The sequence below is a fragment of the Rhinopithecus roxellana genome, chromosome 5 (assembly GCF_007565055.1).
Source record: "Rhinopithecus roxellana isolate Shanxi Qingling chromosome 5, ASM756505v1, whole genome shotgun sequence".
Lineage (NCBI taxonomy): Eukaryota > Metazoa > Chordata > Mammalia > Primates > Cercopithecidae > Rhinopithecus > Rhinopithecus roxellana.
This window is the reverse complement of record NC_044553.1, coordinates 168095952-168122439: the sequence shown is the minus strand read 5'-3', so window position 1 is coordinate 168122439 and position 26488 is coordinate 168095952. Positions and strand designations below refer to the sequence as shown.

The 26488-nt window shown below is 36.4% G+C and overlaps 1 protein-coding gene across 5 annotated transcripts in view; it reads right to left on the bottom strand.

Annotated features, from left to right (window-relative positions):
- Positions 1 to 26488, bottom strand: part of UACA (uveal autoantigen with coiled-coil domains and ankyrin repeats) — a 102647-nt gene that overhangs the window by 32667 nt on the left and 43492 nt on the right. For 2 of the 5 annotated variants that reach the window (XM_010363660.2, XM_030929756.1), the window contains exons 2-3: positions 6800 to 6933; positions 2269 to 2357 (exon numbers count right to left, since the gene is read on the bottom strand). The exons of 1 other annotated variant lie outside the window; for it this stretch is intronic. In XM_010363660.2, coding sequence (XP_010361962.2) covers positions 2269 to 2357; positions 6800 to 6933 — 223 coding nt within the window. Of the gene's footprint in view, positions 1 to 2268; positions 2358 to 6799; positions 6934 to 9111; positions 9542 to 10005; positions 10057 to 26488 lie in introns of those variants that run through there. 2 more of the 5 variants (XM_030929753.1, XM_010363661.2) reach the window with 2 other exon arrangements.

Sequence of the window (26488 nt, the reverse complement as noted above, 5' to 3'; positions counted from 1 at the left end):
CCCTGTCAGAAAAAAACAAAAACGCCACAATTTGATTTCACAAGTAGACCTTTTTGCTAGAAAAGTAATTTATGTTTTATTCATCATGGAGGGATAAATAAACTGGCTTTCAACTTTTTGGTCACTTCTGTGTAGCTGACTAACCAGTCTGCAGAACAAAATACAGTGAGTCCAGGTGTTTCAGGTTTTTCAATAAGTACAGATACAATACATTCAACCACACCCAAACATCCTCTAATTACAAGTCGATCAGATGTGATCATTTCAAATTTTAGTTTGCTCCTGTTCATGAACAAGTGTCCTAGAAACATTTCACATTGTGAAAAGTGACTAAAATAACTGTCATTTACATGTGAAGTAAGAGATAGCACGGAGTGGAGATGGTAAGGTTAGGCACAGTGGCAACAGTACCTGGTGTTCTACAAAATGGTACAGAAACTTGATCACATAAGAATGTCAGGTCAGGACTAAGGAAACACCAAATCTAGCCAGTTGAGGTATGGCAGCAAAAAATCAAGGAAACATCAGATCTAACGCATACCAACATAAATTACAACACAGGTGCATACCTGGTAAGACCTAAGTAACAAATATCTCAAAACTGCACTAATTTGAAATCCGGTCATTTTAAATACACTTATATATTAAACAGCACTTAAGATAATACACATAAAGATGTGTGTTCAAATTTAATTGCTATAATGTCTGGATTATAACGGACATTACAGCAATTGAGAAAAGACCCTTGTATTCAATAAACGACAACTCTAGAGACAAACGTAATAAAACAGACCAAATGAAAATATAAATAGCAGCAAAAACAAAAGACAGGAAGAGTTAAACATGGTATGTTGGGGTGCAATATATGAAATAATGTCTGCTGAGCTTGGGAAAGCATTTGAGCTTGATCTGCAATGAAAGAAGGTAGGCAGAAGTCACTAGATTAGCCACTAGGCAAAATGTCCAGAGCAGAAAGAATACAGGCAAAAACAAGAAAGATACTTGTTTGAATTGGAATCAGCATAATAAATAGTCTAAAGAGCTCTGAAGAGGTATGGTTAGTCCAAAATTTCTAAAAATAAATGTTCTTCTACATCAATGGAAAGCATATATAAGCAATAAACACATTTCTTTGTTCACTCAAAGGTAGCAGATAAATTGAATTTGGTCTTCTTAGAATCCGATGTATTCTTAAAGATTTGCCTCACTATTTCAATTATGATCTGTCTCCCTCTCCTTCCCTTCCATTTCTAAACACAATGCTGGGTAACAGTGATGTATTTATTTGCCCATACATGGAATCACAGGATAAAAAACTGTAAAAACTAACAAACAAAAACCTTTTAGTTCTGGGTCAACTCCTATATTTAATAGAAACACAAAGTAGAACTGCAAAGAACTAAGCTGTCAACAGTTCCAGAGAAGTGAGAATGTTTATCCTGATAGATAGGAAACTAGCACTCTCATGGAACAAAAGAGACAGTTATATTCAAATACTTAAAGGTCTACCTTTGATGTACAAACTTCTGTTGTAAGATTTTAAAGCACAGACAAAGGTAAAAATAAGTGTAAGCAGAAAACTGAGTAAGAAATATATTTTGATTCTCTATAAAAAATGATTTTTTTATAAACATAGCTAGGTACAGAATGGGTTCCTTATGAGGCATAATGGTTAAGAATACAGATTCTGACTGCGACTTAGCTACTGAAGGGCCTTGGGCCAAGTTACTTAACAGCTCAGGGCCTCAGAACCTCTCTGGGTTGATGTGAGGATAAAATGAGTGGGTAAAGTGCTTAGAAGAATAGCTATTAAATGTTATATACACGTCAACTATTCTTGTTATTATTGTGTCCTTGATGATAATGTTGTTATGTGGCAGTTAGTTCTCCATCACAAGAAACATCCAACCAAATGCCAAATGACCTCACAATAGAAAGAATTCATTAATCAATAGTATATGAATATAAACGAAATGGTCCCTAATGGTTCTTCAAAATCTGAGATCTTAGGATCCTGTAACACTACTTGGACCTGCACTAGAATTCAGGTCTCCAGCTGCTCATCAGTAAAGCAATCCTTTCTCCTAAATTCCCTATACTTGACCTATCCCACAATACCTCAGAAGTAAACTCTTTCTCAACTATTTAAAAACAGAAAGTTGAGGATGTCTCTCTTTAAATCACATTTAAGTCTGAATAAAAATGTTAGCAGTAGACAATGTTTGTTTTCGCTTTATGTTTTACAATTAACTATGGAGGCAAACATACCTGCAGTGTCGCTGGTTGTAATATCAACTCCATGTATAAGGATGGCATTTAAACACTCAAGATTCCCCTTTGAGGCCACAACATGGAAGCTAAACAACAACAATAAAAATTTGTTATGCTAAGGAAATGACCAAAGGTCACCTTAAATGTTATATTAATGTCACCCTTTATTCAACACACACACACATACACACAAACACTCACATGTTTTAAAGGCTACATTAGAACACCAATATATTTAATTAAAATTAAAAAAAGAAACCTATCCTATTTACATAAGCGGCCAATACTTTCTAAAAATATCTGCTTAGAACCAATGAAATATACAAACGTGCAAAAGCCTTAATAAGAGAAAGTTTACACTATAATATCATTAACTCTAAAGTTTATAGCAAAAGCACTGCTGGTTGGATCTTAATAAATGCACTGAAAACGTTCTATCAGATTATTTTATTTAGTTTCAAATAGTTTCATTATTTTATTTAGTTTAGCGGAATGCTGAGGCCAAAGACAGATCCAAACACTTATCTCTTCTTTTTAGAATTATCAAACTAAACCTGACTAAGAAAAGCCTTCAAAACAACAAGCTAAACTACCCTTAAAATCACAAAAGAATCAGCGCCTTCCTCTCAAACATTACCAACTAATTACCAACTACCAGTTAATTCTTCCTTCTGTTCAAACGCCTGGGCTTGTATGATTGGCTTAAGTTTCACATGAATAGGAATAATTGAATAAGTTTCCTAATAAGGCAAGTTAAAGTTAAAAAACTAACTTTAAGCTATCAAGTATTCAAAATGCTAGGTAACAATATTTCATTATTTATTTGATCATCTAATGTTTTATTAATCAACAAACACAGAAATATTTTGTGTGCAGTGAGAACTGACATTCTGTGAATCTATGAATTATGCTGAGTTTAACAAAAAGAACTGCCACTGACATTGAATATTATTCTACAAATCCAAACTGGTAAACACAATAGTTGTTGGCAAAGGATGTTGAACGCAAGTAGAAATAGAACTGAGGCCTTAAGTAAGTGCAATAACCATTCTAAAGATGCCAGGAAACAAAAAATGTGAAAGTGCTCAGCAGGTGCCGGGATACAGATACACTGTTGAAGCCCACTCTCAGCAGAGGTCTTCCCTGACCACACACACCACACACCATTAAAATTGTTTACATTTCCCCATTCACCAAAACCTTAGTACTCCTAGTTCCCCCAATGCCTGCCTTTATTATTCTATATAGGATTTAATATTTTGTAATAGAATAAATTCATTACTTTATAGTCTATCAATCTCTTCCCGCTCAACTCAATGAAAGCAGGGATTTTTGTCTATTTTGCTTCCTATTACATCCCCCAAACCAATAACAGTGCCAGTCAAATGACAAACCCTCAAATATTTGAATAACTGCATGCTTGGAGACAAAATCTGATGATAGCTTACAAATTCATTTCCAGATATTACAAGACTCAGTCTTGCAAAGCTATTAGTATTACTGACATTCTGTGAATACGATGGATATAAATGCAAACTATAGACCAAGCACTACCAAGTAAAGCAGGTTTGTGTACAATTTGAATTAGAAAGATGTTTCTGGTAAAAGGAATATAGTGTTCTTAAGAATCAGGTAAGTTCTCCTTCTACTAAATTAAATCGCTGTAAGGCTGAGTATCTCCGCCTTATAATCCCTCTGCCACAATGAAACTGGGAATTATACTATGCAATGCACCATTAGAACCTTTTGAAGAATGCTAATTTCCTTTAGCAAAGGTAGTCTCCCAACAATCTTAGAGATATCATTGTTTTGTTGTTTGCTTGTTTTCATTTCTTAGATCACAAAATGTGGAAGACCTCTTTCTTCAAAAGAGATCCACATTATAATGATGATGTACAAAAGGTCAGAGATCACAACAAATCTACAATGCATTAGTAATGCTGATGTGCTATAAATAGATGTGCTTTGGAAAGAAAATATATCAATCATTAAAACATATGCAAAGAATTGTATAGGAAATTTGAAAAACTGCTTTATAAAAAATACTGTTTTGCAATTTAAAAAGCAACTCTATGTTTTTTTCTTTTAAAAACAAGACATGGACTTCTTCTATAACAAGAGATATATGTAACTTGGACAAACGTTACTACCGAGGACAACTAGAAAAGCTGCAAAAAATATGAGACACATGCTTAAAGGTGTCAGTGAGCTAACAAAATAGTAAAAAGTTACTAGGCCAGGATGCAAGGTAGGACGAAGGCCCAGAGAAGCGAGCTTAGTATTTGAGGTCACTTTTTCCCTGGGAACATTTGCTGATTCCAGAGAAACAGCAGACTGAACAGCACTTTCACAGCCTTAATGAAATGGGGAGACACAAACTGGAGTCCACTGCTCTCCAAGTAGCAGTGGAATCCTTGGTGAACCTTCCCCATCTTGGATTGGGCCGTCGAAGGGCTGTATCTTAGGAGAGAGGCGAACAGGAAGAAAACAGATCCTTGCAGTAACTATGGCTAGGCTTCAAGTATTTCATTTTTGAAACCAAATTAAGCTCAAGAAGTACATGTTCTTTTGTCTTAAATTTAGAAATAAATTTCAAAATTAAAAACAATCATTTGAAACAAATTGTTTTTGTAAATACAGAAAATATATTTGTAACATGTCCCACACTTGACTAAATACAACATGCTTTAATTAAGAATACAGTTTGCGTGTGAGTTTAAAAAAGGGAAATACTTAATTCTACGAATGCTAGAAAGAATTCTACTCTCAGCCGGGTCCAGTGGCTCACGCCTGTAATCCCAGCACTTTGGGAGGCCAAGGTGGGCAGATCACCTGATGTTGGGAGTTCAAGACCAGCCTGACTAACATGAAGAAACCCTGTCTCTGCTGAAAATACAAAATTAGCCAGGGGTGGTGGTGCATTCCTGTAATCCCAGCTACTCAGGAGGCTGAGGCAGGAGAATCAATTGAACCCGGGAGGCAGAGGTTGCAGTGAGCTGAGATCACGCCATAGCACTCCAGCCTGAGCAACAAGAGCAAAACTCCATCTCAGAAAAATTTAAAATAAATAAAAAATTTAAAAAATTCTACTCTCTACACTGAAAACTTCAAGACTAACACTCCTCAAATATTTCAAAAACTAAAGTTCACAGTTCATCAAATTACATCATTATAACTGACTATTTAATGCCACTCAAAATTGAACCTTATATCAAAAACTCCAAACAAAAACTCAAGCCACCATTCACTCAAAACATTCAAAGTATGAATGGGCAGAATTGATTTCAGTGATGTAGGTTTCACTGAAAAGTTTCATCCCAAAAAAAGATTCCCTTTATCTTTTATCATCTTAGCATTTGAGAAAAAAGAAACATGAAAAGCAATGTCACTTTTGGATATTAAATTTTCACAATTTATACTGTGAGCCCTATAAATAGCTTAAAATTCAGTAATGGGGCAAGATTCAAAATAACCAATGTTTCTATAACTATCAAACTGCTACTTGATAAAAGTGAAACATTATGAACTTGAAACTTTTCCAACTTTATTGCTCTTAAAAACTACTTAATTTATAGTCCTGCTTTGTTATCTTTACTATATTTAATATCTAAGCATTCCAAGGCAGTGACCCACATCACACATTAACTATTCACTTCCTAATATTTGTTTCTATATTTAGTATCTGGTTTCCAGTTATAATATTCTGAATAAATTCATGCAAGTACAAGACTGAGAAGAATTTTTAGGAAATGAGACTTTTCACCTCTAACTTTGGAAGGGTTCCCAGATAAGGTTTTAAAAGCTATAAGTATAGAGGGTCATAACAGACACTAGATCTACCCTTTAACCCAACTGCTCCCCACCCACAGCAAGAAAGGAAATAATGAAGATTTGAGACGAGGGGGAGAAGACAAGACACATGGTTCATAAGCATATATACAAGCCAGCAGTTCCCCTCAGTAACAAAAAAACAAAAGGGTGAGATTATTACCTGTATCTCCCTAAGTCACACTAGTTATTCTGCCTCCTTTCTGCTCTAAGCATTCTCATTTAAGTGAATTATCCAAGTATAAAAATGGATTGGGGGTTGGGAGAAAAGACAGTGTAATTTACAGAACTCTTCAAAGACACAAAGCTTAGGTTCACATTCCAGCTCTGTGACTTTACCTGAAATGAGACCAAATTATTTAACCTCCGTAAACTTTTTCCCACTTCTTTTATCAGGCTGCTTCAAAGAGCAAATATGATAAGGAATACAAAAAGGCTTATAATGAAAATGCACCAAATAACCATAGGCTGTGGTTTGCCACCGGGCCTAAACAATTCTAGACCACTGGATAGTATTCTGGTGTTCTCTCTCTAGACTGTAAATATTTTAAATTGAGAACAATTATTAGTTTGTTTGAAAGATTTTATAGTGCAGGTTTTGGCAGAATTTCTTAATAAGTTGATAACTACAATTCACAAGTTTCATTTGTATCCCAAGACAATTCCCTTCAGACATGCTTTTATCATCAATAATACTTACGCAGATCTGCCTTCCACATCTAGTTTGCCTGGATTGACCCCCTTTTTAGCAAGGATTGAGGACACTTTTTCTACATCCCCCCTTTCTGCTGCTTTCATCAATCGGTCATCATATTTATTCCAATCTGCTGCATGCTACAAAAATGAAAAAAAAAAAGTAAATATGGCATACTACATTAGTTAAGATTTTCTAAAGAAAGGGAAAAAAAGAGAAGAGAAAGCAGTACTGCATAATACATAACTTATTTTCCAATTGCATTCCAAATTTCCTTCTCCCTTCTGTGCTAACTTCATTAGGAGAGCAGAGTTATAAAATCTGTGTATCTTAAACAAGATATACAAGACACAAGATATACAAGAAACATTTAAAATTATACTTTTGAGGGAAAGCATGTTTCTTTTGTTCTCTGCCCAGTTCTCTTTGCCTTTGAGGCAAAAAAGAAAATCAGTAACTACTGAACACCTACCCTGTACCAGGCACTAAGGTCCCAACCAACCCCAGTAAACTAAAATTATCATCTCCATTTAGTAGATAAGAAAAGCCACGGCCCCAGAGACAGTAAATGTCTTAAGTGTTCAAGCCCAACCATGACTTTTATAGTTCCAAAATCAGTGTGGTTTTCCCACACCCTTTCAGATTTCAAATCACACTTTCAGATTTGGCTCTGGTTACATATCTCCTAGGACTCTTAGATGCAGTGGAATTCTATATACATTTTAAGAAACTACCCCCCCACCAACAGACATTTATTTAAAAAGTACTGTTGGAAATATATTTATGGAGGCAAATTAAATATACGCACACATATTCTATAGAGAAAGCAATGCATTGTTTATATATTAGAATAAAACTTTTACATAGAAAAAGCTAAAAATGACAGACTCTAAAGTATTAACTGCTTAACATCTGAAAATACTAAGATCACAGCTCACTTTCATTTTCTCCCTTTTTATATTCCATATGTATTGTTTTTATAAAAAATAGATTTTTAATTTTAATAAAAATTCTGTGTATGTGTATTTAGAAGATTAAAGGTGGGGGTTTTAAGGAGGATGTCTCATAACATACATTTTAATCATATCAAGGTTATCTCTAACTTTGATAAGCGAAAATACATTCAAGGTATTCTGAAGCCAATAACCTAGATCTTTTCTCAATAAGCATAAATGTCAGAATATAGAACTAAAATACATGTTAAACGGTGAGATTTTAGCCTTTTAAAATATTATACCAGTTTACTAGTAAATTCTGTGCTAAATCCAGTATTATTTCTAGAACAAAAAAAGATCTGGGTATTTTTCACTTAACTTACAAAACAAATCCTATGGCTACAAATACCCTAACAAATCTCTGAGAAAAAAACTGAATCACCTGTATATCCTCTAAATGTTTGATCAATATGATAATTTTATATCTACTATTCCCTATAAACCAAAAAAGAAAAGTAAAACAAATCACCATCACTAATTTTCTTGTTAAACAGGTAATGTAAAATTACTTGATGTAGAGAATGAATATGAAAAAAGACAAATACATTAAAATTTTAACTTACTCCTGTAATTTAATATTTTAATGGAACCTGGTTCAAGTACCTACACAGATTTTAGAATTGTCTCTAAATTAGTTAAATTTGGTGATGAACCCACTTCCTCCTAACTTCAAAAGTTTAAACTGCCAACTTATAGAATAACCCTACCTATGGGCTCCAAATCTAAGCTACATTTTATGTATCACCTTTCTTAAGCTTTAAAACAAAAACAAAACAGTTTACTGACTACAATTTGGGGAGTGGTAGTGAACATAAGCTTACAAGACATTGTATTTTCAAATGTCTAAAGGATTAAATCACACTTAACACACTTGTTCTAGATTTGATTAGTCTATCCTTACAATTAAAATAATCTCAAGTTTATTTCCAAGTAAACTTGCTGGTGGAAAAAAGAGCCATTTAAATCACCAAAAAGTTGTAAAAATTCAAAAATAAGGCTTTCTTTAAAGATAATTAAATGTGATTAAAGTCTCACATTATCATATGACTTTCAGTTCTACACCAAGTACCATTTTCAGCTGTGATTCACTGTCAGTTAACAGTAACACTGTACAATTATTAAGATTTTATCATGTGCTTTTTAAACCCAGAGAAAGAAAGAACTTTTGTTTTCTATTACTAACCCCAATCTGCTAATCAACTAAATCAAGAAGAAAAAAATAAAGCAAACCAAATTAATAAAACAGTAGTGCATTTTAAAAGAACACAGTTCAGCAAGCCTAACCAAGAATCTTTTGTTACACTAGACTACTGGGATACCTACTCTGTTCTTAGGAGCACAAGAAAACCAACAGTTCATCATAGACAGGATTTAGTTTCTTGTTGCTAATGGCAAACTACTTTGCATTAAGTTACAAATCTCTGTAAGCTCACAAAGCAAACCCTCAGACAAACTCCTGACAAGTGACTCAGTCCCTCACATGCTGTGCTACACTTAGCTTGGATCTCTAACGATATTTTCTTCGTCTTCAGGATCCTTCTCCGCCTTCATAACGCTTGAATATTATCTTCCTTGCAATGCAGCACTTGATTAACAGCAGCCCCAAGTCAGGTACAGTAACTATCTATTTCTTATTCTTTAGAAGCTAGCTATCTTTCAAAGTTGTCCCTTTGAGGGACCCCACTGGAAAACTTGAACAGCACTCTGCATCCTGCTGCCTCAACACTGCAACACAGACGCTGCAGTGCATGATAAAACTGTCCACATCCGAATTGTCCAGTAAACAGTGTGGAGCCTGTCTCCCATTGGTTGAGGTCTATTTTAGATTCCATAGGACTTGACAGCTGAATGACAGAAAGGAGCAGCTAAGAATATATTGTAAATGCATGCTTCTCCTCTGAGTAATAAATTTCAGGTCTACTGGGGAAAATGACTCAAACATATTGTAAAACATGCTTATTATATAAAAACAAATTGTGTGACATAATGACAACATTTTAAGAGACAAATTTGGTTATTCCTCAGAACAATATTTAAAACCAGTTTCAGTCTTAGGATCATCTAACATGGAAGTTATAATAGCCCTGACAAACTCTATTTTAAGCAAACGTGTCACATTTTAATTTAAGGAAACACACAGTAACACTTTCAAATTTTCTCCATTTTACTTTGTACCCCTATCAGTCTCATTCTGCATACAACCAGGTTTCAACTTACAACTGCTGCCAGTCTGTCTCCCAGCATGTTAAATGAGAAGAGCCAGAGGCACTGCCAAAACATTAAATAGAATACATCATGATGAATACTTTTCAACAAATTTTAAATTTAACTCAGTACTTTTAATTTCCAAGTTTAGCACCCTGCCTAATATGACAAGTAAATATTTTATCAGTGGAAAGTCAAATTACCTGGATTCACTGGATTAAAAAAAAAAACTGGTTAAACAGTAAAGGAGGCAAATACACATTAGACAACGAGCTAGACTATTAAAAAAATCTCCATTTGGGGACAAACCAGGTAACTTCTCTGCATTCTCTATGATAGCATACTTGTATCAACATTTCTTACATTACCAAAGCCGGTGCAAGTTCAGGGTGGTTTTTTTGTGGTTGTTAGTGGTGGTGGTCTTTTTTTTTTTTCTTTTTTAAAACCATGTTCTCATTACCACAATAGCATGAGAATAATTTACACTTCCTCTAAAAAGGCACATTTGGGAAAATTGTTTCATGGGAATGCAAAACATTCCAACACAAGTGTTTACAGGAAGGAGGTAGCTGCTATATTATAGATCATGCTGCCAGTTAAAAATTCTGCTATGTACTTCCACAAGAAATTAGTTTCCTACTAAATTTAAAACATTAGGCCCATATTCTAATTATAAAATATATAACGGTCATATACCATATCTTATTTTTGAAACAATGATTGTTTTTTTCCCCCAAACCACGAGATATCACAATGGATTCATTTGGCTAAACCCAGAGACTCCGCCCGGTTTGTGTCACGTTCTTCTGAGGAAATCTGTGATAGAACTCAGACCCTGTCCTTTGGGTAACAAAGCAAGCACATTCTTTCTAGAAATAGGACAGCAAAGGCAAAGGAAGATGGAAAACAGGAACAAATAACTAAAGCCATATAAGGAGCTGCCCGCGCTCAGGAGATAGAATTGTGTGTCCTAGTATTATGGATGTCCTGAGCTGTCTGCCACCTCCCCAGCCTCTGTGGCGTAATCTTCTGTGCCTGCTCTCACACCTTCCTTCACAGCTATTTCCCAAGAGCCCTAGGCAAATTCCCACCTTTGCTGTCCCCTGTACCTATAAGGTTCTTCCCTCCCCTACTTTCAGGTTCTTCTCGAATGTTACTTCCTTAGAGAGGGCTTCTCAGACCTCTGCATCTAAACGGCCCCCAGTCCCACTCTACCCCACCACTCTTTATCCTTGTGCCCTGTTTTACTTTTCTGCAGGGAGCTCATCAATATCTGTCATTATATCAGATGTTTATCTGTTTATTTGCATACTGTCTGTTTCCTCAGCTCCCCTCTAATTTGACTATATCTAAGGTTTCTTCTGTATCTGGTTTGAAACTGTAAAACTAATTTTTCAATAAGTAATTTGGTAGCCAGTCACTAGATTCTCATCCACCTTAAGGACCAGAATCCACATCTGCTTGATGAATCCTCTTTAGTCCCAATCCTTGGACTAAATTGTTAAATAGGCTAGATCTGTAACACACATTTACCAGCAACATTGCTTCCCAGTAAACTATCTACATTCAGATAACAAATATCTATTGGCCTGAGGTGAGGGCAGTTAGCCCATGAGTGGTTCAGTTGATTGCAACTGAGCAAACAGATCCTACTGCTCATGGTCAATAAAAGATCCTTCTTCACACTTACTCCTGCACATCCCACACTGCAAGTCTTTCTTTACCAGTCTACAAATCCCACTGAACTCCTCAAAAAGCACTTTAGTTAAAACACACATTCTTCAGAATTTTGCCTGACTCAAAAGTCAGGCAAACCTGGGTTCAGAGTCCAGCTTTGCTACCTACCTGCTGTATACTACTGGGATAATTTATTTACACTTTCTAGGCACCAGTGCCCTCAACTACAAAGCAAGGATAACAATAGAGAACCTATATGTGTAAAATCAAACAGCTAATAGATATGAATGATCTCAGCACCATGCATGGTAGATGTTTATGCCCAAAAATGGTAGGCACTGGCGATAGTCACAAGTGCTCCCGCACCTGGTCAGTGTCACTGTGAAAAGAAAAATTTCAGCTGAATTAAATTTAAAGGAGTTTAATTGAGCAATGAACAATTCAGAAATCAGGCAGCCCATAGAATCACAGCAGATTCAGAGAGACCCCAGGGATGCCCTATGATCAGAACAAATTTATAGATTAAAAAGGGAAGTGATGTATAGAAATCAGAAGGGAGGTACAGAAATAGCTGGACTAGTTACAGGTTGGCGTTTGTCGTATTTGAATACAGTTTGAACACTCAGCAGTGTATGAGTGGTTGAAGTATGTGGCTGCTGGGATTGGCCAAGACTCAGCTATTGTTACGGGCACATACTCCTAAATTAGGTTTTCAATCTTGCCTACCGATTAAGTTAGGTTATAGTTCATCTGCAAGGACTCAAATATAGAAGTACAGAGTCCTTCTCAGGCCATATTTAGTTTGCTTTAACATTACTCATCAGAAAAACACTCTTTAACAAATTAATAAAGAAGTGGCCGGGCGCAGTGGCTCACGTCTGTAATCCCAGAACTTTGAGAAGCCGAGGCAGGCGGATCACCCGAGGTCAGGAGTTCGAGTCCAGCCTGACCAACATGGAGGAACCCCGTCTATACTAAAAATATAAAAGTAGCCAGGCATGGGGGTGCATGCCTGTAATCCCAGCTACTCCAGAGGCTGAGGCAGGAGAATTGCTTGAACACAGGACACGGAGACTGCAGTGAGCCGAGATCGCGCCATTTCACCCAAACTTGGGCAACAAGAGAGAAACTCCGTCTCAAAAAAATAAAATAAAATACAAAAATAAAAATCCAACCAAACCCCTAGAAGTAACAATTTACAAGAAATACTGGGGACAGAGAAATATAATAAACTATATCACAAAGATTGCATCACAGGATGCAATCAGAAAGATCTACCATTGAGTAAACCATGGCTTCTTAAACAAAATATGGCAAGATGAAAAAGACAGAATTTAACCTATAAATTGAAAGTGACTTCAGAAACCTACCAAGCAATCCTAAGTCACAGAACTTAAGTACGCTGATTAAACAAACTGTATTTATAAAAATAAAACAATTGAGAAAATACGACTACTGACTGGACATTGGATGGCATTAAAGAATTACAGTAAACTGAGATTTCTGATGTGATAATCTTATAATTATTTCTGAAAATCCCCATGTTTTAAAAATACGTACTGAAATATTTTTAGATCAAATGAATCAAGTGATAAGATGCCTGGTATGTGCTTCAAAAATAATCAAAACAATCAGAGGGCAAACCTAATCTAATAGCACATTTATTTATTTATTTATTTATTTATTTATTTATTTATTTATTTTTTGAGACGGAGTCTCGCTCTGTCGCCGAGTGCAGTGGCCGGATCTCAGCTCACTGCAAGCTCCGCCTCCCGGGCTTACGCCATTCTCCTGCCTCAGCCTCCAGAGTAGCTGGGACTACAGGCGCCCGCCACCTCGCCCGGCTAGTTTTTTTTTTTTTTTGTATTTTTTAGTAGAGACGGGGTTTCACCGTGTTAGCCAGGATGGTTTCGATCTCCTGACCTCGTGATCCGCCCGTCTCGGCCTCCCAAAGTGCTGGGATTACAGGCTTGAGCCACCGCACCCGGCCTAATAGCACATTTAAAAGATTATACACCATGATCAAGTGTATAATCTTTATTCCTGGAATGCAAGGACGTTTCAATATATGAAATTCATTGTAATATACCACCTTAACAGAATAAAGGACAAAAATCACAATGATCATATAAGTTGATAAAGAAAAAGCATTTGACAAGACTCAACATCCTTTCATGGTAAAAATACCCAAAAAACTGGGACTAGAAGGAAACTGCCTCAACACAATAAAGACCACATATGAAAAGCCCACTGCTAACATTACACTCAACTATGGAAAATTGAAAGCTTTTCCTATAAGATCAGGCAGAAGACAAAGATGCTGCTCTGGCCATTTCTATTTAGCATAGAATTGTAAGTCTTACTCAGAGAAATTAGGCAGGAAAAAGAAATAAAAGACATCCAAACCAGAAAGGAAGAAGTTGAAATCATCTCTGTTCTCAAATGACATGATCTTATTTGTAAAAAAAACTCTAAAGATTATAGATACACACTCATATACACAAACAAAACAAAAACCTGTTAGAATAAATTCACCAAAGGTGTGGGAAAGAGCACACAAAAACCAGTTGCATTTCTATACAACAACAATAAACAATCCAAAACAAAATTAAACAATTCCATTTACAATAGCATCAAAAATTAAAAAATACTTAGGAATAAGCCTAGTCAATTAGGTGGAAAATTTGTACACTGAAAATGACAAAACATTTTTGAAATTAAAAAGTGACAAATAAATTTAAAGACATCCCAGGTTCACAGGTTTGGAAAACTTAATACCATTAAGATGTCAATACCACCCAAGGCAATCCAGAGATCAGTGCAATCCCTATCAAAATCCCAATGGCATTTTTTGCAGAAATAGAAAAATAAATCCTAACATTCATATGGAATCTCAAGGGACCGCAAATAGGCAGTCTTGAAAAGGAAGAAGAAAGTTGGAAACCTCATACTTCCTGATTCCAAAGCTTATGAAACTATAGTAATCAAAACAGGGTCAAAAGTGGCATAAAGACAGACATATAGACCAGTGGAATAAAGTAAACAGCCCACAGATAAACCCTCATATAACAGTCAAATGATCTTCAACAAGGTGCCAAGAGCACTCAATGGAGAAAGAAAAACCTCCTCAACAGTATTGGGAAAACTGGATATCCACATGCAAAAGAATAAAGTTGCACCTTTAGCTTACACCAGATGCAAAAAATGACTCAAAATTGATTGAAGACCTAAACATAAGACCCAAAACTGTAAAACTCCTAGAAGAAAACACAGGAGAAAACTTCATAAATTGGATTTGGCAATGATTTCCTGGACGTGAGACCAAAAGCTCAGCTACAAAAGCAAAACTAGACCAATGAAACTATATCAAACTTCTGTGCAGCAAAAGAAACAACACAATAAAAAAGCAACCTACAGAATGCACAGAAATATCTGCAAATCATATATCTAATAAGGGGCTAATACATAAATTACATTTTTAAATTACTATGACTCAACAACAACAAAGATTTTAAAATGGGCAAAGGACTTGAATAAAGATTTCTACAAAGATAATATATGAATAGCCAATAAGCATAAGAAGATGTTCAATGTCACTAATCATTAGAGAAAAGCAAATCAAAACCACAGTGAGATATAACCTCACACTCACATTAGGAATGCTAACATCCCAAAAAAAGGAATAAGAAAAGAACAGGTGTTAGCAAGAATGTGTAGAAATTAGAACCCTTGTGCACTGTGGGGATTGTAAAATAGTGCAACTACGATGGAACGCATATGGTGATTCCTCAAAAAATTATAAATAGAGCTACCATATGATCCAGCCATCCTACTTCTGGGTATATATCCAAATGAGTTGAAAGCAGGGTCTCCTAGAGATATTTGCATATCCATATTTATAGTAGCATTATTCACAATAGCTAAGAAGTGGAAATAATCCAAATGTCCATTGATGGTTGAATGGATAAACAAAATGTGGCATATGCATACAATGGAATACTACTGAGCCTTAAAAAGAAGGAAACCCTGTCACATGCTACAACATAGATGAACCTTGAAAACATTATGCTAAATGAAATTAGCGAGTCAAAAAAGACAAATACTGTAAGATTTACTTACATGAGGTACCTAAAGTAGTCGAATTTACAGAAAAACAAAAACAATGGTGGATATCAGGGCTGTGACAGGGGCAGAAATGTGGAGCTATTGTTTAATGGGTATAGAGTTTCAATATTCCAAGATAACGTTCTAAAGATCAGTTGCATAACAATGTGAACATACTCAACACATGAATTTAAAATTGTTGACAGTAAATGTTTATGTTATGTGTTTTCAGTACAATTAATAATAAAAACATAAATGTAATTTCTCAAGACCATCTTTCTTTTTCTTTTTTTTTTTTTTTGAGACAGAGTTTGTTGTGTCACCCAGGCTGGAGTGCAATGGCACAATACCAGCTCACTGCAACCTGCAACCTCCACCACCCAGGTTCAAGCTATTCTCCTGGTTCAGCCTACCGAGTAGCTGGGATTACAGGTGCACACCACCCACACCCGGCTAATATTTTTGTATTTTTAGTAGAGACAGGATTTTGCCACGTTGGCCAGGCTAGTCTTGAACTGCTGACCTCAAGTGATCTGCCCACCTCGGCCTCCCAAAGTGCTGGGATTACAGGTGTGAGCCACTGTGCCCGGCCAGCCTATTTCATGATTAATACTAACAAATACTAATTTTTAAAAAATCAATCAGGGGGTTGGGAGTATAGATAAAACAAGATTGGCCACAGGTTAATAACTGTTAAAGCTGAGTTATAGGTTCATGGGAGTTCATTATAATAAACTATTCTCTCAACTTCTGTATATTTCATTCACTGTTAATAAATTAGCTGATGTATACATATTTAAACTGCAATACATCGTTATCACCAATGCCTTTCACTGAGTCATTAATGTGGCAGGAAAAGCAGCACACCCTTTCCACTCCAATCCTTTAACAAAAGATACCTATCTGCTTCAAAAGAAAGTATTAACATATCAACATATCTTAGTCAGTCCACAGTCATATACTTACAAGGTAAGCGCCATAATATCAAATGAAAGCCTTCTAAAAGGAAGTAGTAATTTTTTTGAGGGGTATTAATGTTTACCATATATTATAACAAGTAAATTTCTACAGTCAGTTATTATGTTGGTTTGAAAAAGAGACGTTCATCCTATTCAGAATGCAGCAAACCAAAGTATCTATGGTAAAAGACAAATATAGTTGTTTCTGGAGAACAAACATTTTAACATAAATCAGTTATTTCACTAGGTAGATCTAACTGGATAACTTTAAACTCTACATCAACATAAAAAATCACTTAAAAGTTTTGACACTGACTCTCATATTAATATCAATTAGAAATTCATAACTTTTCCAGATATATAAAATTTTTAATTTGAAAAGTAATGTATGTTTTGTGTAGAAAGCCTAGAATACATTTAAGTTTATAAATGAAAACAGATATACCCCATAATTCCACCATGCAGAAATAACCATTATTAAAAACTTTACATCTAGACTCTTTTCTGTTAAAAAGTCTAAACAACATTTCTTTAAGCCTATGAGTCCAATACTGAATATTTATTCAATATTTAAGACAGAAAAAGTCTCCTAAGAAATTTATATGCAAATAAACAGACCTTAACATATATGCAAATCCATATGAAATATCTTATACTGTTTCATGGCTAGTCAACACATCATAACTAAAATGATTAGGTGACTAGTTTTAGCCTAAAGGTAATTTATATAGGATGATAGCAAAACTTTGATAGAAAACTGCTTAAAGCCAAGAGGAGTCATCCTGAACAAAAGTATCTAATTCACAGATCTTAATAATTTTGGTGTCATGGCTCCCTTTAAAAATCTAATGAGGCAGGGCGTGGTGGCTCTCGTCTATAATCCCAGCACTTTGGGATCACTTGAGCCCAGGAGTTGAGACCAGCCTGGGCAACATGACGAAACCCTATCTCTACAAAAAATACAAAAAAATTAGGCATGGTGGCACACACCTATAGTCCCAACTATTTGGGAGGCTGAGGTGGGAGAATCACCTGGTCCTGGGAAGTCGGGGCTGCAGTGAGCCAAGTTCGTGCCACTATATTCCAGTCTGTCTGTTAGAGCAAGACCCTGTCTCCAAAAAATAAATAAAAATAAATCTGACGAAAGCAATGGACCCTCTTTTTATTTATAATTGCATATAAGCACTCGGTGAGATAGGAAAAACCAAACTTTTCCCAACTCTCACACTCACCACAGAATACTTCTGTGACCAAATGCAGAGAGGTTTTCCCCACTTACGGAGCAATTCTCCAGCACACACCATCTGAGTCTCCTACAATTTAACTCATTTCTGACACTAGCTACCTGGAGATAGTGTCAGATCGCACAGAGCTACAGACTCAGTCCCATGAGACTGTCACTCCCACCCTTCAGATGCCAATTGCAAGCCCCAGCTTGTGACCTGTGCTTCTGACCAACTGCCTGTAAATCAGCGTTCCCATGACCCATGATTAATTTGCTAAAGCAGCTCACAAGACTCAGGGAAACACTTTACTTATGCTTACTCATTTATTGTAAAGGATGTTACCAAGCTTGCAGATGGAAGAGATGCAAAAGGCAAAGAATGCGGGAAGGTGTAAAGGGCTTTCTTGCCCTCTCTCCTGGCTCACCATCCTCCAGGTGCCTCCACATGTTCAGCAACCAGGAAGCTCTCTGAACCCTGTCCTTTTGGGGCTTTCATGGAGGCTACATTACATAGGCATGACTGATTACATCACTGGTCATTGGTGATCAACTCAACCATCAGCCCCTTTCCCCACCCCTGAGGTTGGGGTGGGCTGAAAGTCCTAACCCTCTAATCATGGCTTGGTCTTTCTGGAAGACCAGTCCCCATTCTCAAACTATCTAGGGGCTCCCAGTCATCTCATTAGCATACAAAGGCACTCTTATCTATCTGGAGAGTCCAAGGGTTTTAGCAGTTGTGTGCCAGAAACCAGAAGCAGGGATCAAATATATCTTTCTTATTACATCATAATATCAAAAGCACATATTCAGAAACATTTATATTTATTTTCAAAGGTTCATTGACCTCCTTTGCACAATATAGAATCCATAAACCCCAAAATAAAAATTTTAAACCCTAATATAGGGAGAAGCAGCAAAAAAAAAAAATGTGTATTTTACAAAATGTTTATAAAATAAGTACCAAAGAACTGCCAGAAGACTGGATAATTCATTTGTTCAATAAAAATCAGGCCGGGCACAGTGGCTCACACCTGTAATCCAAGCACTTTAGGAGGCCAAAGCGGGCAGATTACTTGAGGTCAGGAGGTCAAGACCAGCCTGACCAACATGGCAAAACCCCGAATGTACTTAAAAAAAAAAAAAAAAAATTGCAACAAAATAATCACTAAACACCTATGTGTAAAGGGATATAAATATTTCACTCAACATTCAAATATGTATGATCAATTGATAGTGCCAATCACCATATTTAGGGTGCTAGATATACCCGGAGGAAGAAAATAGACACGATACCTGGCCTCAACCAGGTGACTGGAATTAAACTCAGTCACTTTCTTCAACTGATCTCACAGTAGAATAAGGCAGACAGATATGTATATAAACATGCACAAAACAATTACAGTATAGTATAACACCACCACAATAATTATGTGTGCAATACAGAAATAGTTCAAAAGAGGGAAAGTCAGAAAAGTTCTACAAAGATGACTAACCTATCTATTAAAAGGTAAGCAGAAAATCAGGTTGGAAATACCACCACAAATTTAGGAAACGACAAACGCAACCTGTGGCCTTTTATGTTCTACAAAGCACTTTATATTCATGATATACATATCAATTAAAATCTACATGCAAATGACTCAGAAACACATCCGCAACCCAGGCTTCTCTAAGTTCCAGGAATATGTGTGTATCTCCATGTACCTTCTTCATGATTCTTCTTGAGTGTTTTAAAAGCACCTACATGTCCCAAACCAAAAACATGCTCTTCCTCCTGAATTCTGATCCTATTCCAAGTTTCATTAATACAGCAAAGACATCAGAATCCATCTGGTTGTGTACAGACAGAAATCTAGGTATTAATCTTGACACCTTCCTTTCCTTGGTCCCCATCACCAAATCCTGCTGATTTTACCTCCCCAAGTTACTGAAATCCACCTGCTCATCTCCATGTCCATTGAAATTACCCTACTCCAAGTTAGTACCATCCCTCATCAGGATGGCTGCATTTATCTCCTAAATGGTTTGTTCTCATTCATGCTAGCCCCTTTCCTTGTGTTCTCCACACTGCAGTCAGTAATTTTTCTAAAATGGAAACCTAATCATACCACCACCACCACCACTTCCCTATATCCTGTCCCACCTCAGTTAAAATCCTTTCAGTAGCTTTCTATTGCGTGTAGGATAAATACAAAGTTCTTTGACGGAGTCCAAAAACTCCCTGCACAGTGCTGCCCTCACTTGCCTCCTTATATCATATGGAAAGTTAACCCTGTTTCTCATTTTATATATGCAGAAACGGAGTCACTAGGAGATTAGGGGATTTGGTCTGCTATAAGGCAACTGTAATTAGTTGCAGAATGATTAAAGAAACCTGTTGTATTGACTTCTTGTCCATTGCTCTTCGTACTAGTTGTGCTACTTCTTTTCTCTAATCATCTGGAAAAAATCTTCAATGTAAAAATGCAAGTATCTTTTTAAAATTTCCACCTAATAAACTTAGATATCCTTTATAGCAAAAAGGATGAAAACTTCCATATTTGCATATGCAAACTTTCATGAAGCGCCTACTACTGTCAGGAGTGGAAGACAGCCCAAGTCTCTCTTCCCATGGAACTTGATGTTTTAATGAAGAAAGATAAGTAAGCAACCAAGGAAAACAAACTATCACGTAAGAATACGGAAGGAGGGCCGGGCGCAGTGGCTCACGCCTGTAATCCCAGCACTCTGGGAGGCCGCGGCAGGCGTATCACGAGGTCAGGAGATGGAGACCACGGTGAAACCCCGTCTCTACTAAAAATACAAAAAATTAGCCAGGCGCGGTGGCAGGTGCCTGTAGTCCCAGCTACTTGGGAGGCTGAGGCAGGAGAATGGCATGAACCCGGGAGGCGGAGCTTGCAGTGAGCTGAGATCCAGCCACTGCAGTCCAGCCTGGGCGACAGAGCGAGACTCCGTCTCAAAAAAATAAATAAATAGGGAAGGAGATGTGATGAAAATGCTGAGAGTTGACTGTTAGGTTGGGTAACTGGAAAAGGCTGTTGTAAGAACCTCATTTTGAGGGTGATATCCGAATGACAAAGAATTTATAACCCAGACAGTGGGAACAACTAGTGAAAGGGGCTTGGATGTCTGAAAGAAGGCCAACGTAGCTGATGCATGAGTAAGACAATCCCAGGATGAGATAAGAAGGCAGACACCACCAGATCTATAATATGGGATTCCCCAGTTTTATCATAAACATTTTTCAAAAGGGACTTCTTGAAGGATTAAGGCAACTGTATTTTCATGAAGTTCTTTTGGTCACTTTGGAATCAAGTCTACAAAAATAACTCATCCTGACATACTATTTTTTTTCACTTCCAAGAATTTATATTGAGCAATATTACCTGCTGAATCTTAACTTGCTTTGAAATGTTTGCAAGATGAATTAATTATCTTAATATAATAGATACCTTATATACCTCACCCACTTCAGACCTAGAAATCTAAATAAACTTTACAATGAACTATGCTAAAAAATCTACCATAAAAATAGCACTCCCCAAAACAGAGTTTCATAAACAGTCACCATCCTCCAGATAAGGCTCCAAGAAAAGAAAGTCTTCTCCAAAGGGAAAAATATATATCCTAAATAAAACTAAACATCATTGGTATTTAGACAAATTCCCCCAAAACATCTAATTAACAAAGTACAGCAGGCTTCTATAGTACCCTATAATTACCAACATTCTCTGTTACACAAGCTGTATCACAATTCAAAACAGCAGAGAGCAAAGCTTACAAAGCATAAACATTCCTTGAAGATTAGGCTGCACAATTAAGAACTGTTCTACAGTTCATTGGATTGATGATGGCTAGAAGTATTTCCCCCATTCCATTTAGTCCAAAGGTTATTTATTCCTCCCACTTATATAACAGCAAATTAGAGCTTATGTAATAGAAAAAGAAAAGAATGTTAAAATATACCAGGGATACAAAAGCTGTACAGCCAGCTTCTTTCTCCCTGACCCCTGACTCTCTTCTCTTTATTATTTTTGTTATCCTTAGTTAATTATGCCTCATTCACTTCTGTTATCCTTCCACTGTATGATTTGAAAGTATGCAGTTTGGACTCAGTGGAACAAACAGAGGAAAGGGAAAATTATATCCTAAAATCATTTTCCTGACCAAGGCAAGAACAGGCTTAATCTCACTTTACTGGATTCTTCTACATAAAAATATAAACGACAAAAAAGATGATGATGATTTAAATAAAAAATCTAACCTCTTCAACATCTAAGGTGGCTATCAAATCTGAAAACAAAATTTAAAGAACTGGAGTCAGAAAGACTCAGAAAGCATTGCTTTGCCAAGATTTCCTAACCACCCAGTTTGATTCTATTCTAGTCTGTTGTATAAATACCAGACTGTCTACCCCTCCTCCCTAATGCAGGTATTTGTTACTTTATTAGAACTGTCTAGGCACTTAAAACAGTTTATTTAAAATATAGACAAGATGTGCCTTCTCCACATTTAACAGTTATCATTTATACTGTAATATTACTTATTTTACCCTTCCTCAAGAGGAGATGCATTAAATTACTAAGTAAATATATACACAGACCTTAAACAGAACAAATTATAATGTATATCATACAAGAATGAAGCTTTCAGGCTAGTTAAGATTTTGTTTAATATTCCCTTAAAAATGCTAAGATTGATTATCTGGAAAAAAATAAATTTTGTTCCTTGATATTTTTTGAAAAGTGTATCCAAATTAGAGTTCTTAAAAAGCCTAAATGTCATAAGTAAAAATTTTTAAATATAAAGCTAAAAACCAAAGAGGATCATTTTGCCTTCTATCCCTATATACACCAATGAACATAGTAATACTTATGGTGAATTTTAACAAATATTTTTGCCAATGTTTGATATGTATCTCAAAACAGGAGAGTTTTAGAAAGCATTCTATGTTTATTCTCAACAAAGTAAAAGGCAAAATAGATACACTTATTAAAGAGCCTCTGATGGGGTTTTATCACAATAAAAACCAACAAAAGATATTTTTGTACCTTTGGTTTTTTCTTGGCTTTGCAAAGAAATATTAATTAAACAAAAATATGTTCGCTACAACTCAAAAGACTCTTCAAATACTAAACTGAAAACAAACATTACACTATTAGCCAATATTTTTAGAATGTAAAATGTGAATTATAAGGTTATATATATAAAAGCAGAGGGTTATAGGAAAGCATATGTTTTTGTAAACCTATTAAAAGTTAGCTGCCCTTCCTTTTATTAAATGAATAATACTTCTGCACAAATGCATAACTTTCCCCCAAACACAGCTATTTCACACAGGATTTCCTTCCAGTGAGTCTTAATACATGTCTCCCATGTTAAAAATACATGGCCAAATTAATAATGAGAAAGAATGTTTGCTCTCATATTTAGATCTATAATAAAAACACAGCATTATAAATAAGGATTCTATTTCAAAATCGTTGAGGAAAATCTCTAAGTGTTGTATGTACACAATTATTAAACTTGAAGAACCCTTCAAGTCAAGTCAAACTGTTATTTCTACTTTCCAAATAGGGCATAAAGGAACTAACTAATTTAAGGCAGTGGATGATGCAGCCACTGTCCATTTCTTTCACTGCTATAGGCCCAGCCCTTTGCAATGTGATTGAGCCACTCCTCTCATCAAGAAATGACATTTACTTCCTCATCCGTTGAATCCGGCCTGGACTTGTAACTTAATTTGACAAATACAATGTGGCAGAAGTGACCTTTCTTGCTGCTTCCACTCTACTCTGGGAATGCTGCTAGCATGCTGTGAACAAGCTAGCCCCCTTGAGGGTAGGAGAGCATGTCAGAAAAAGAGCCCAGCCACCCAGTCACGCCAGCAGGCATCATGTGCCAGACATTATCACTGCTGCCATTTTAGACCATGCAGTCCTCGTGCAGCCACCAGATGACTGCAGCCACAGGAGTGACCCCAGACAGACCAGACCAGCAGAACCACCATGTAGCAGAGTCCAGCCCAAATTGCTGACCTACAGAGTCATCAGCAAATAAAACAGTTGTTATAAGTCACTAAATTTAAACCTAGGTCTGTCTAAATCCAGAGCCTAGACTCTCTCCACTAACTAAAGCTGCAATTATTCTTTGGTTGAGAAATACAAAATCTTACATCTTGTAGTCTAATTCAATTTTATAGATACAAGAAGAGCAGCCAAATTGAGAAATAATAGTTTATAATTTTTTTATCCATTACCTAAAAATAGGGGGTTAGTTGGGAACAGAAATATGTCTTTTTACCCTCCCAAAAGGAAAATAGATACAATATCAATAATATTACGCTGATAAAATTTTATTAGAAAAAGTACTTTTTCCTCTTTCCCAAAGATATGCCAAGTATTCATTTAAAACCTAACAGCATTCATATATGTTTTATTGATAAAAGCTGAACTCAGCACCTGATCTAAAAGACAATCTGGCCATGCAATAAAAATTAAGAAGTTATTAATTTTTATTAATAAATTTGTGGCTTCAAACATTGAAACATGGCTGGGCACAGTGGCTCATGCTTGTAATCCTAGCACTCTGGGAGGCCAAGGCGGGCAGATCACCTGAGGTCGGGAGTTCGAGATCAGTCTAACTAATATGGAGAAATCTCGTCTCTACTAAAAATACAAAATTAGCCGGATGTGGTGGCGCATGCCTGTAATCCCAGCTACTCAGGAGGCTGAGGCAGGAGAACTGCTTGAACCCAGGAGGCAGAGGTTGCAGGGAGCTGAGATCACACTACTGCACTCCAGCCTGGGCAACAAGAGCGAAACTCTGTCTAAAAAACAAACAAACAAACAATGAAACACTGCTACTACTGTAATGTCTGATCAGTATACATTCATACTTGAATGGAAACCCTAAACTAGGCATGGACCATAACAGAGCAAGAACCGTAAGAGCCTTCTCTATGTGTATCCTTTAGGGTTTGGCAAACTTTTTCAGCAAAAGATTACATAGTAAGTATTTTAGACTTTGCAGACCATGTGGTTTCTGTTGTAACTATTCAACTCTGCCACTGTAAACTAAAACAGCCATAGGCAATATGTAATGAATAAGCATGGCTGTTTTCCACTAAAGCTTTATTTATAAAAATGGGCAGTAGGCCACAGTCTGCCAATCCTTGTTTTAGATAGTCACTGATCTTTGGCCAAAAGACACGGATTGGCTCTGATCAAGCTAATCTGCATGCTGCCTTCTCATAAGACCTACCAGAAAGTACTCTCCATACTTATATTTTACTGTCTGCAAAATTGCACAATGTATATGTGATGGTTAAATTTTGTGTAAATTTGATTCTGTTATGCTGCTCAGCTGTTTGGTCAGACACAAGCCCAGATGTAACTCTGAAGGTATTCTGTAGATGTGATTCACATCTACAATCAGTTGACCTGAAGTAAAGGAGATTACCCTCTATAATGTAAGTAAGCCTCAAACCCTTAAAGGGCTTAAGGGCAAAAACAGGATTCCCAGAGAAGAAGCAATTCTACCTCAAGACTGTAACATGAAAATCCTGCCTGACTTCCCTGCCTGCTCTACAAATTTCAGATTTGCCAGTACCATAATCACATCAGCCAATTCTTTAAAATAAACTTCCATATACACACACACACACACACACACACACACACACACACACACACACACACACACATATATCCTATTAGTTTTATTTCTCTGGATACCCCTGATTAACATACTAAGGTAGTATGTCCTTACATTTAAAAAGGAATATACTCTGATTTTTTCGTACATCAACTGAAAGTTATGGTAGATTGCATTACTATTTGAAACTATTTATTCTCCTGCTTCCTTACAAGGTAAGAGAGAGAGACAGAGGAACAGAAAGAGAGAAGGAGAGGGGAAGGGAGGGAGGGAGGGGGGAGAGAGAGAGAGAGAAAGAGAGAGAGAGAGAGAGAGAGAGAGAGAGTGTGTGTGTGTGTGTGTGTGTGTGTGTGTGTGTGTGTGTGTGTGTGTGTGTTAGGAGTAGACATCCCTAGGTTACTGCTCTGGGGATCAGCCATGTGATATGTTTGACCAATAGAATGTGAACAGAAGTGAGGTACACTGCATGTTACCAAAAGCTTGAAGCAGCAATCCAAGTTACAGTCAGCCTTCTTGCTGTAGTACTTTGTGAAGAGACTGGCACATATCTTACGAGGGCTGTTTCTTCAGCCTTGTTTCCCAAATGAGAAAAAGTCTGGAGCAGAGCCACAGGTCAGGGCAGAACTGAAGTTGAATCACATTTTATTATATAAAGTTAGTGGGAAATATAAGTGTGTTATCTTGAGAAGCCACTTAAATTTGGAGATAATTACTGTAACATGGCTGAACACTGCAAAATTTGGTACCAAAAGTGGGGTGCTACCTTAACAACAGCTATCACAAAAAACAATTTTAAAATATGTGACCTAGGCTTTGAAACCAGGTGGCAGAAAGCAAGAAAACTGTTATTGGAGAATGGAAAAATAGCAACCCA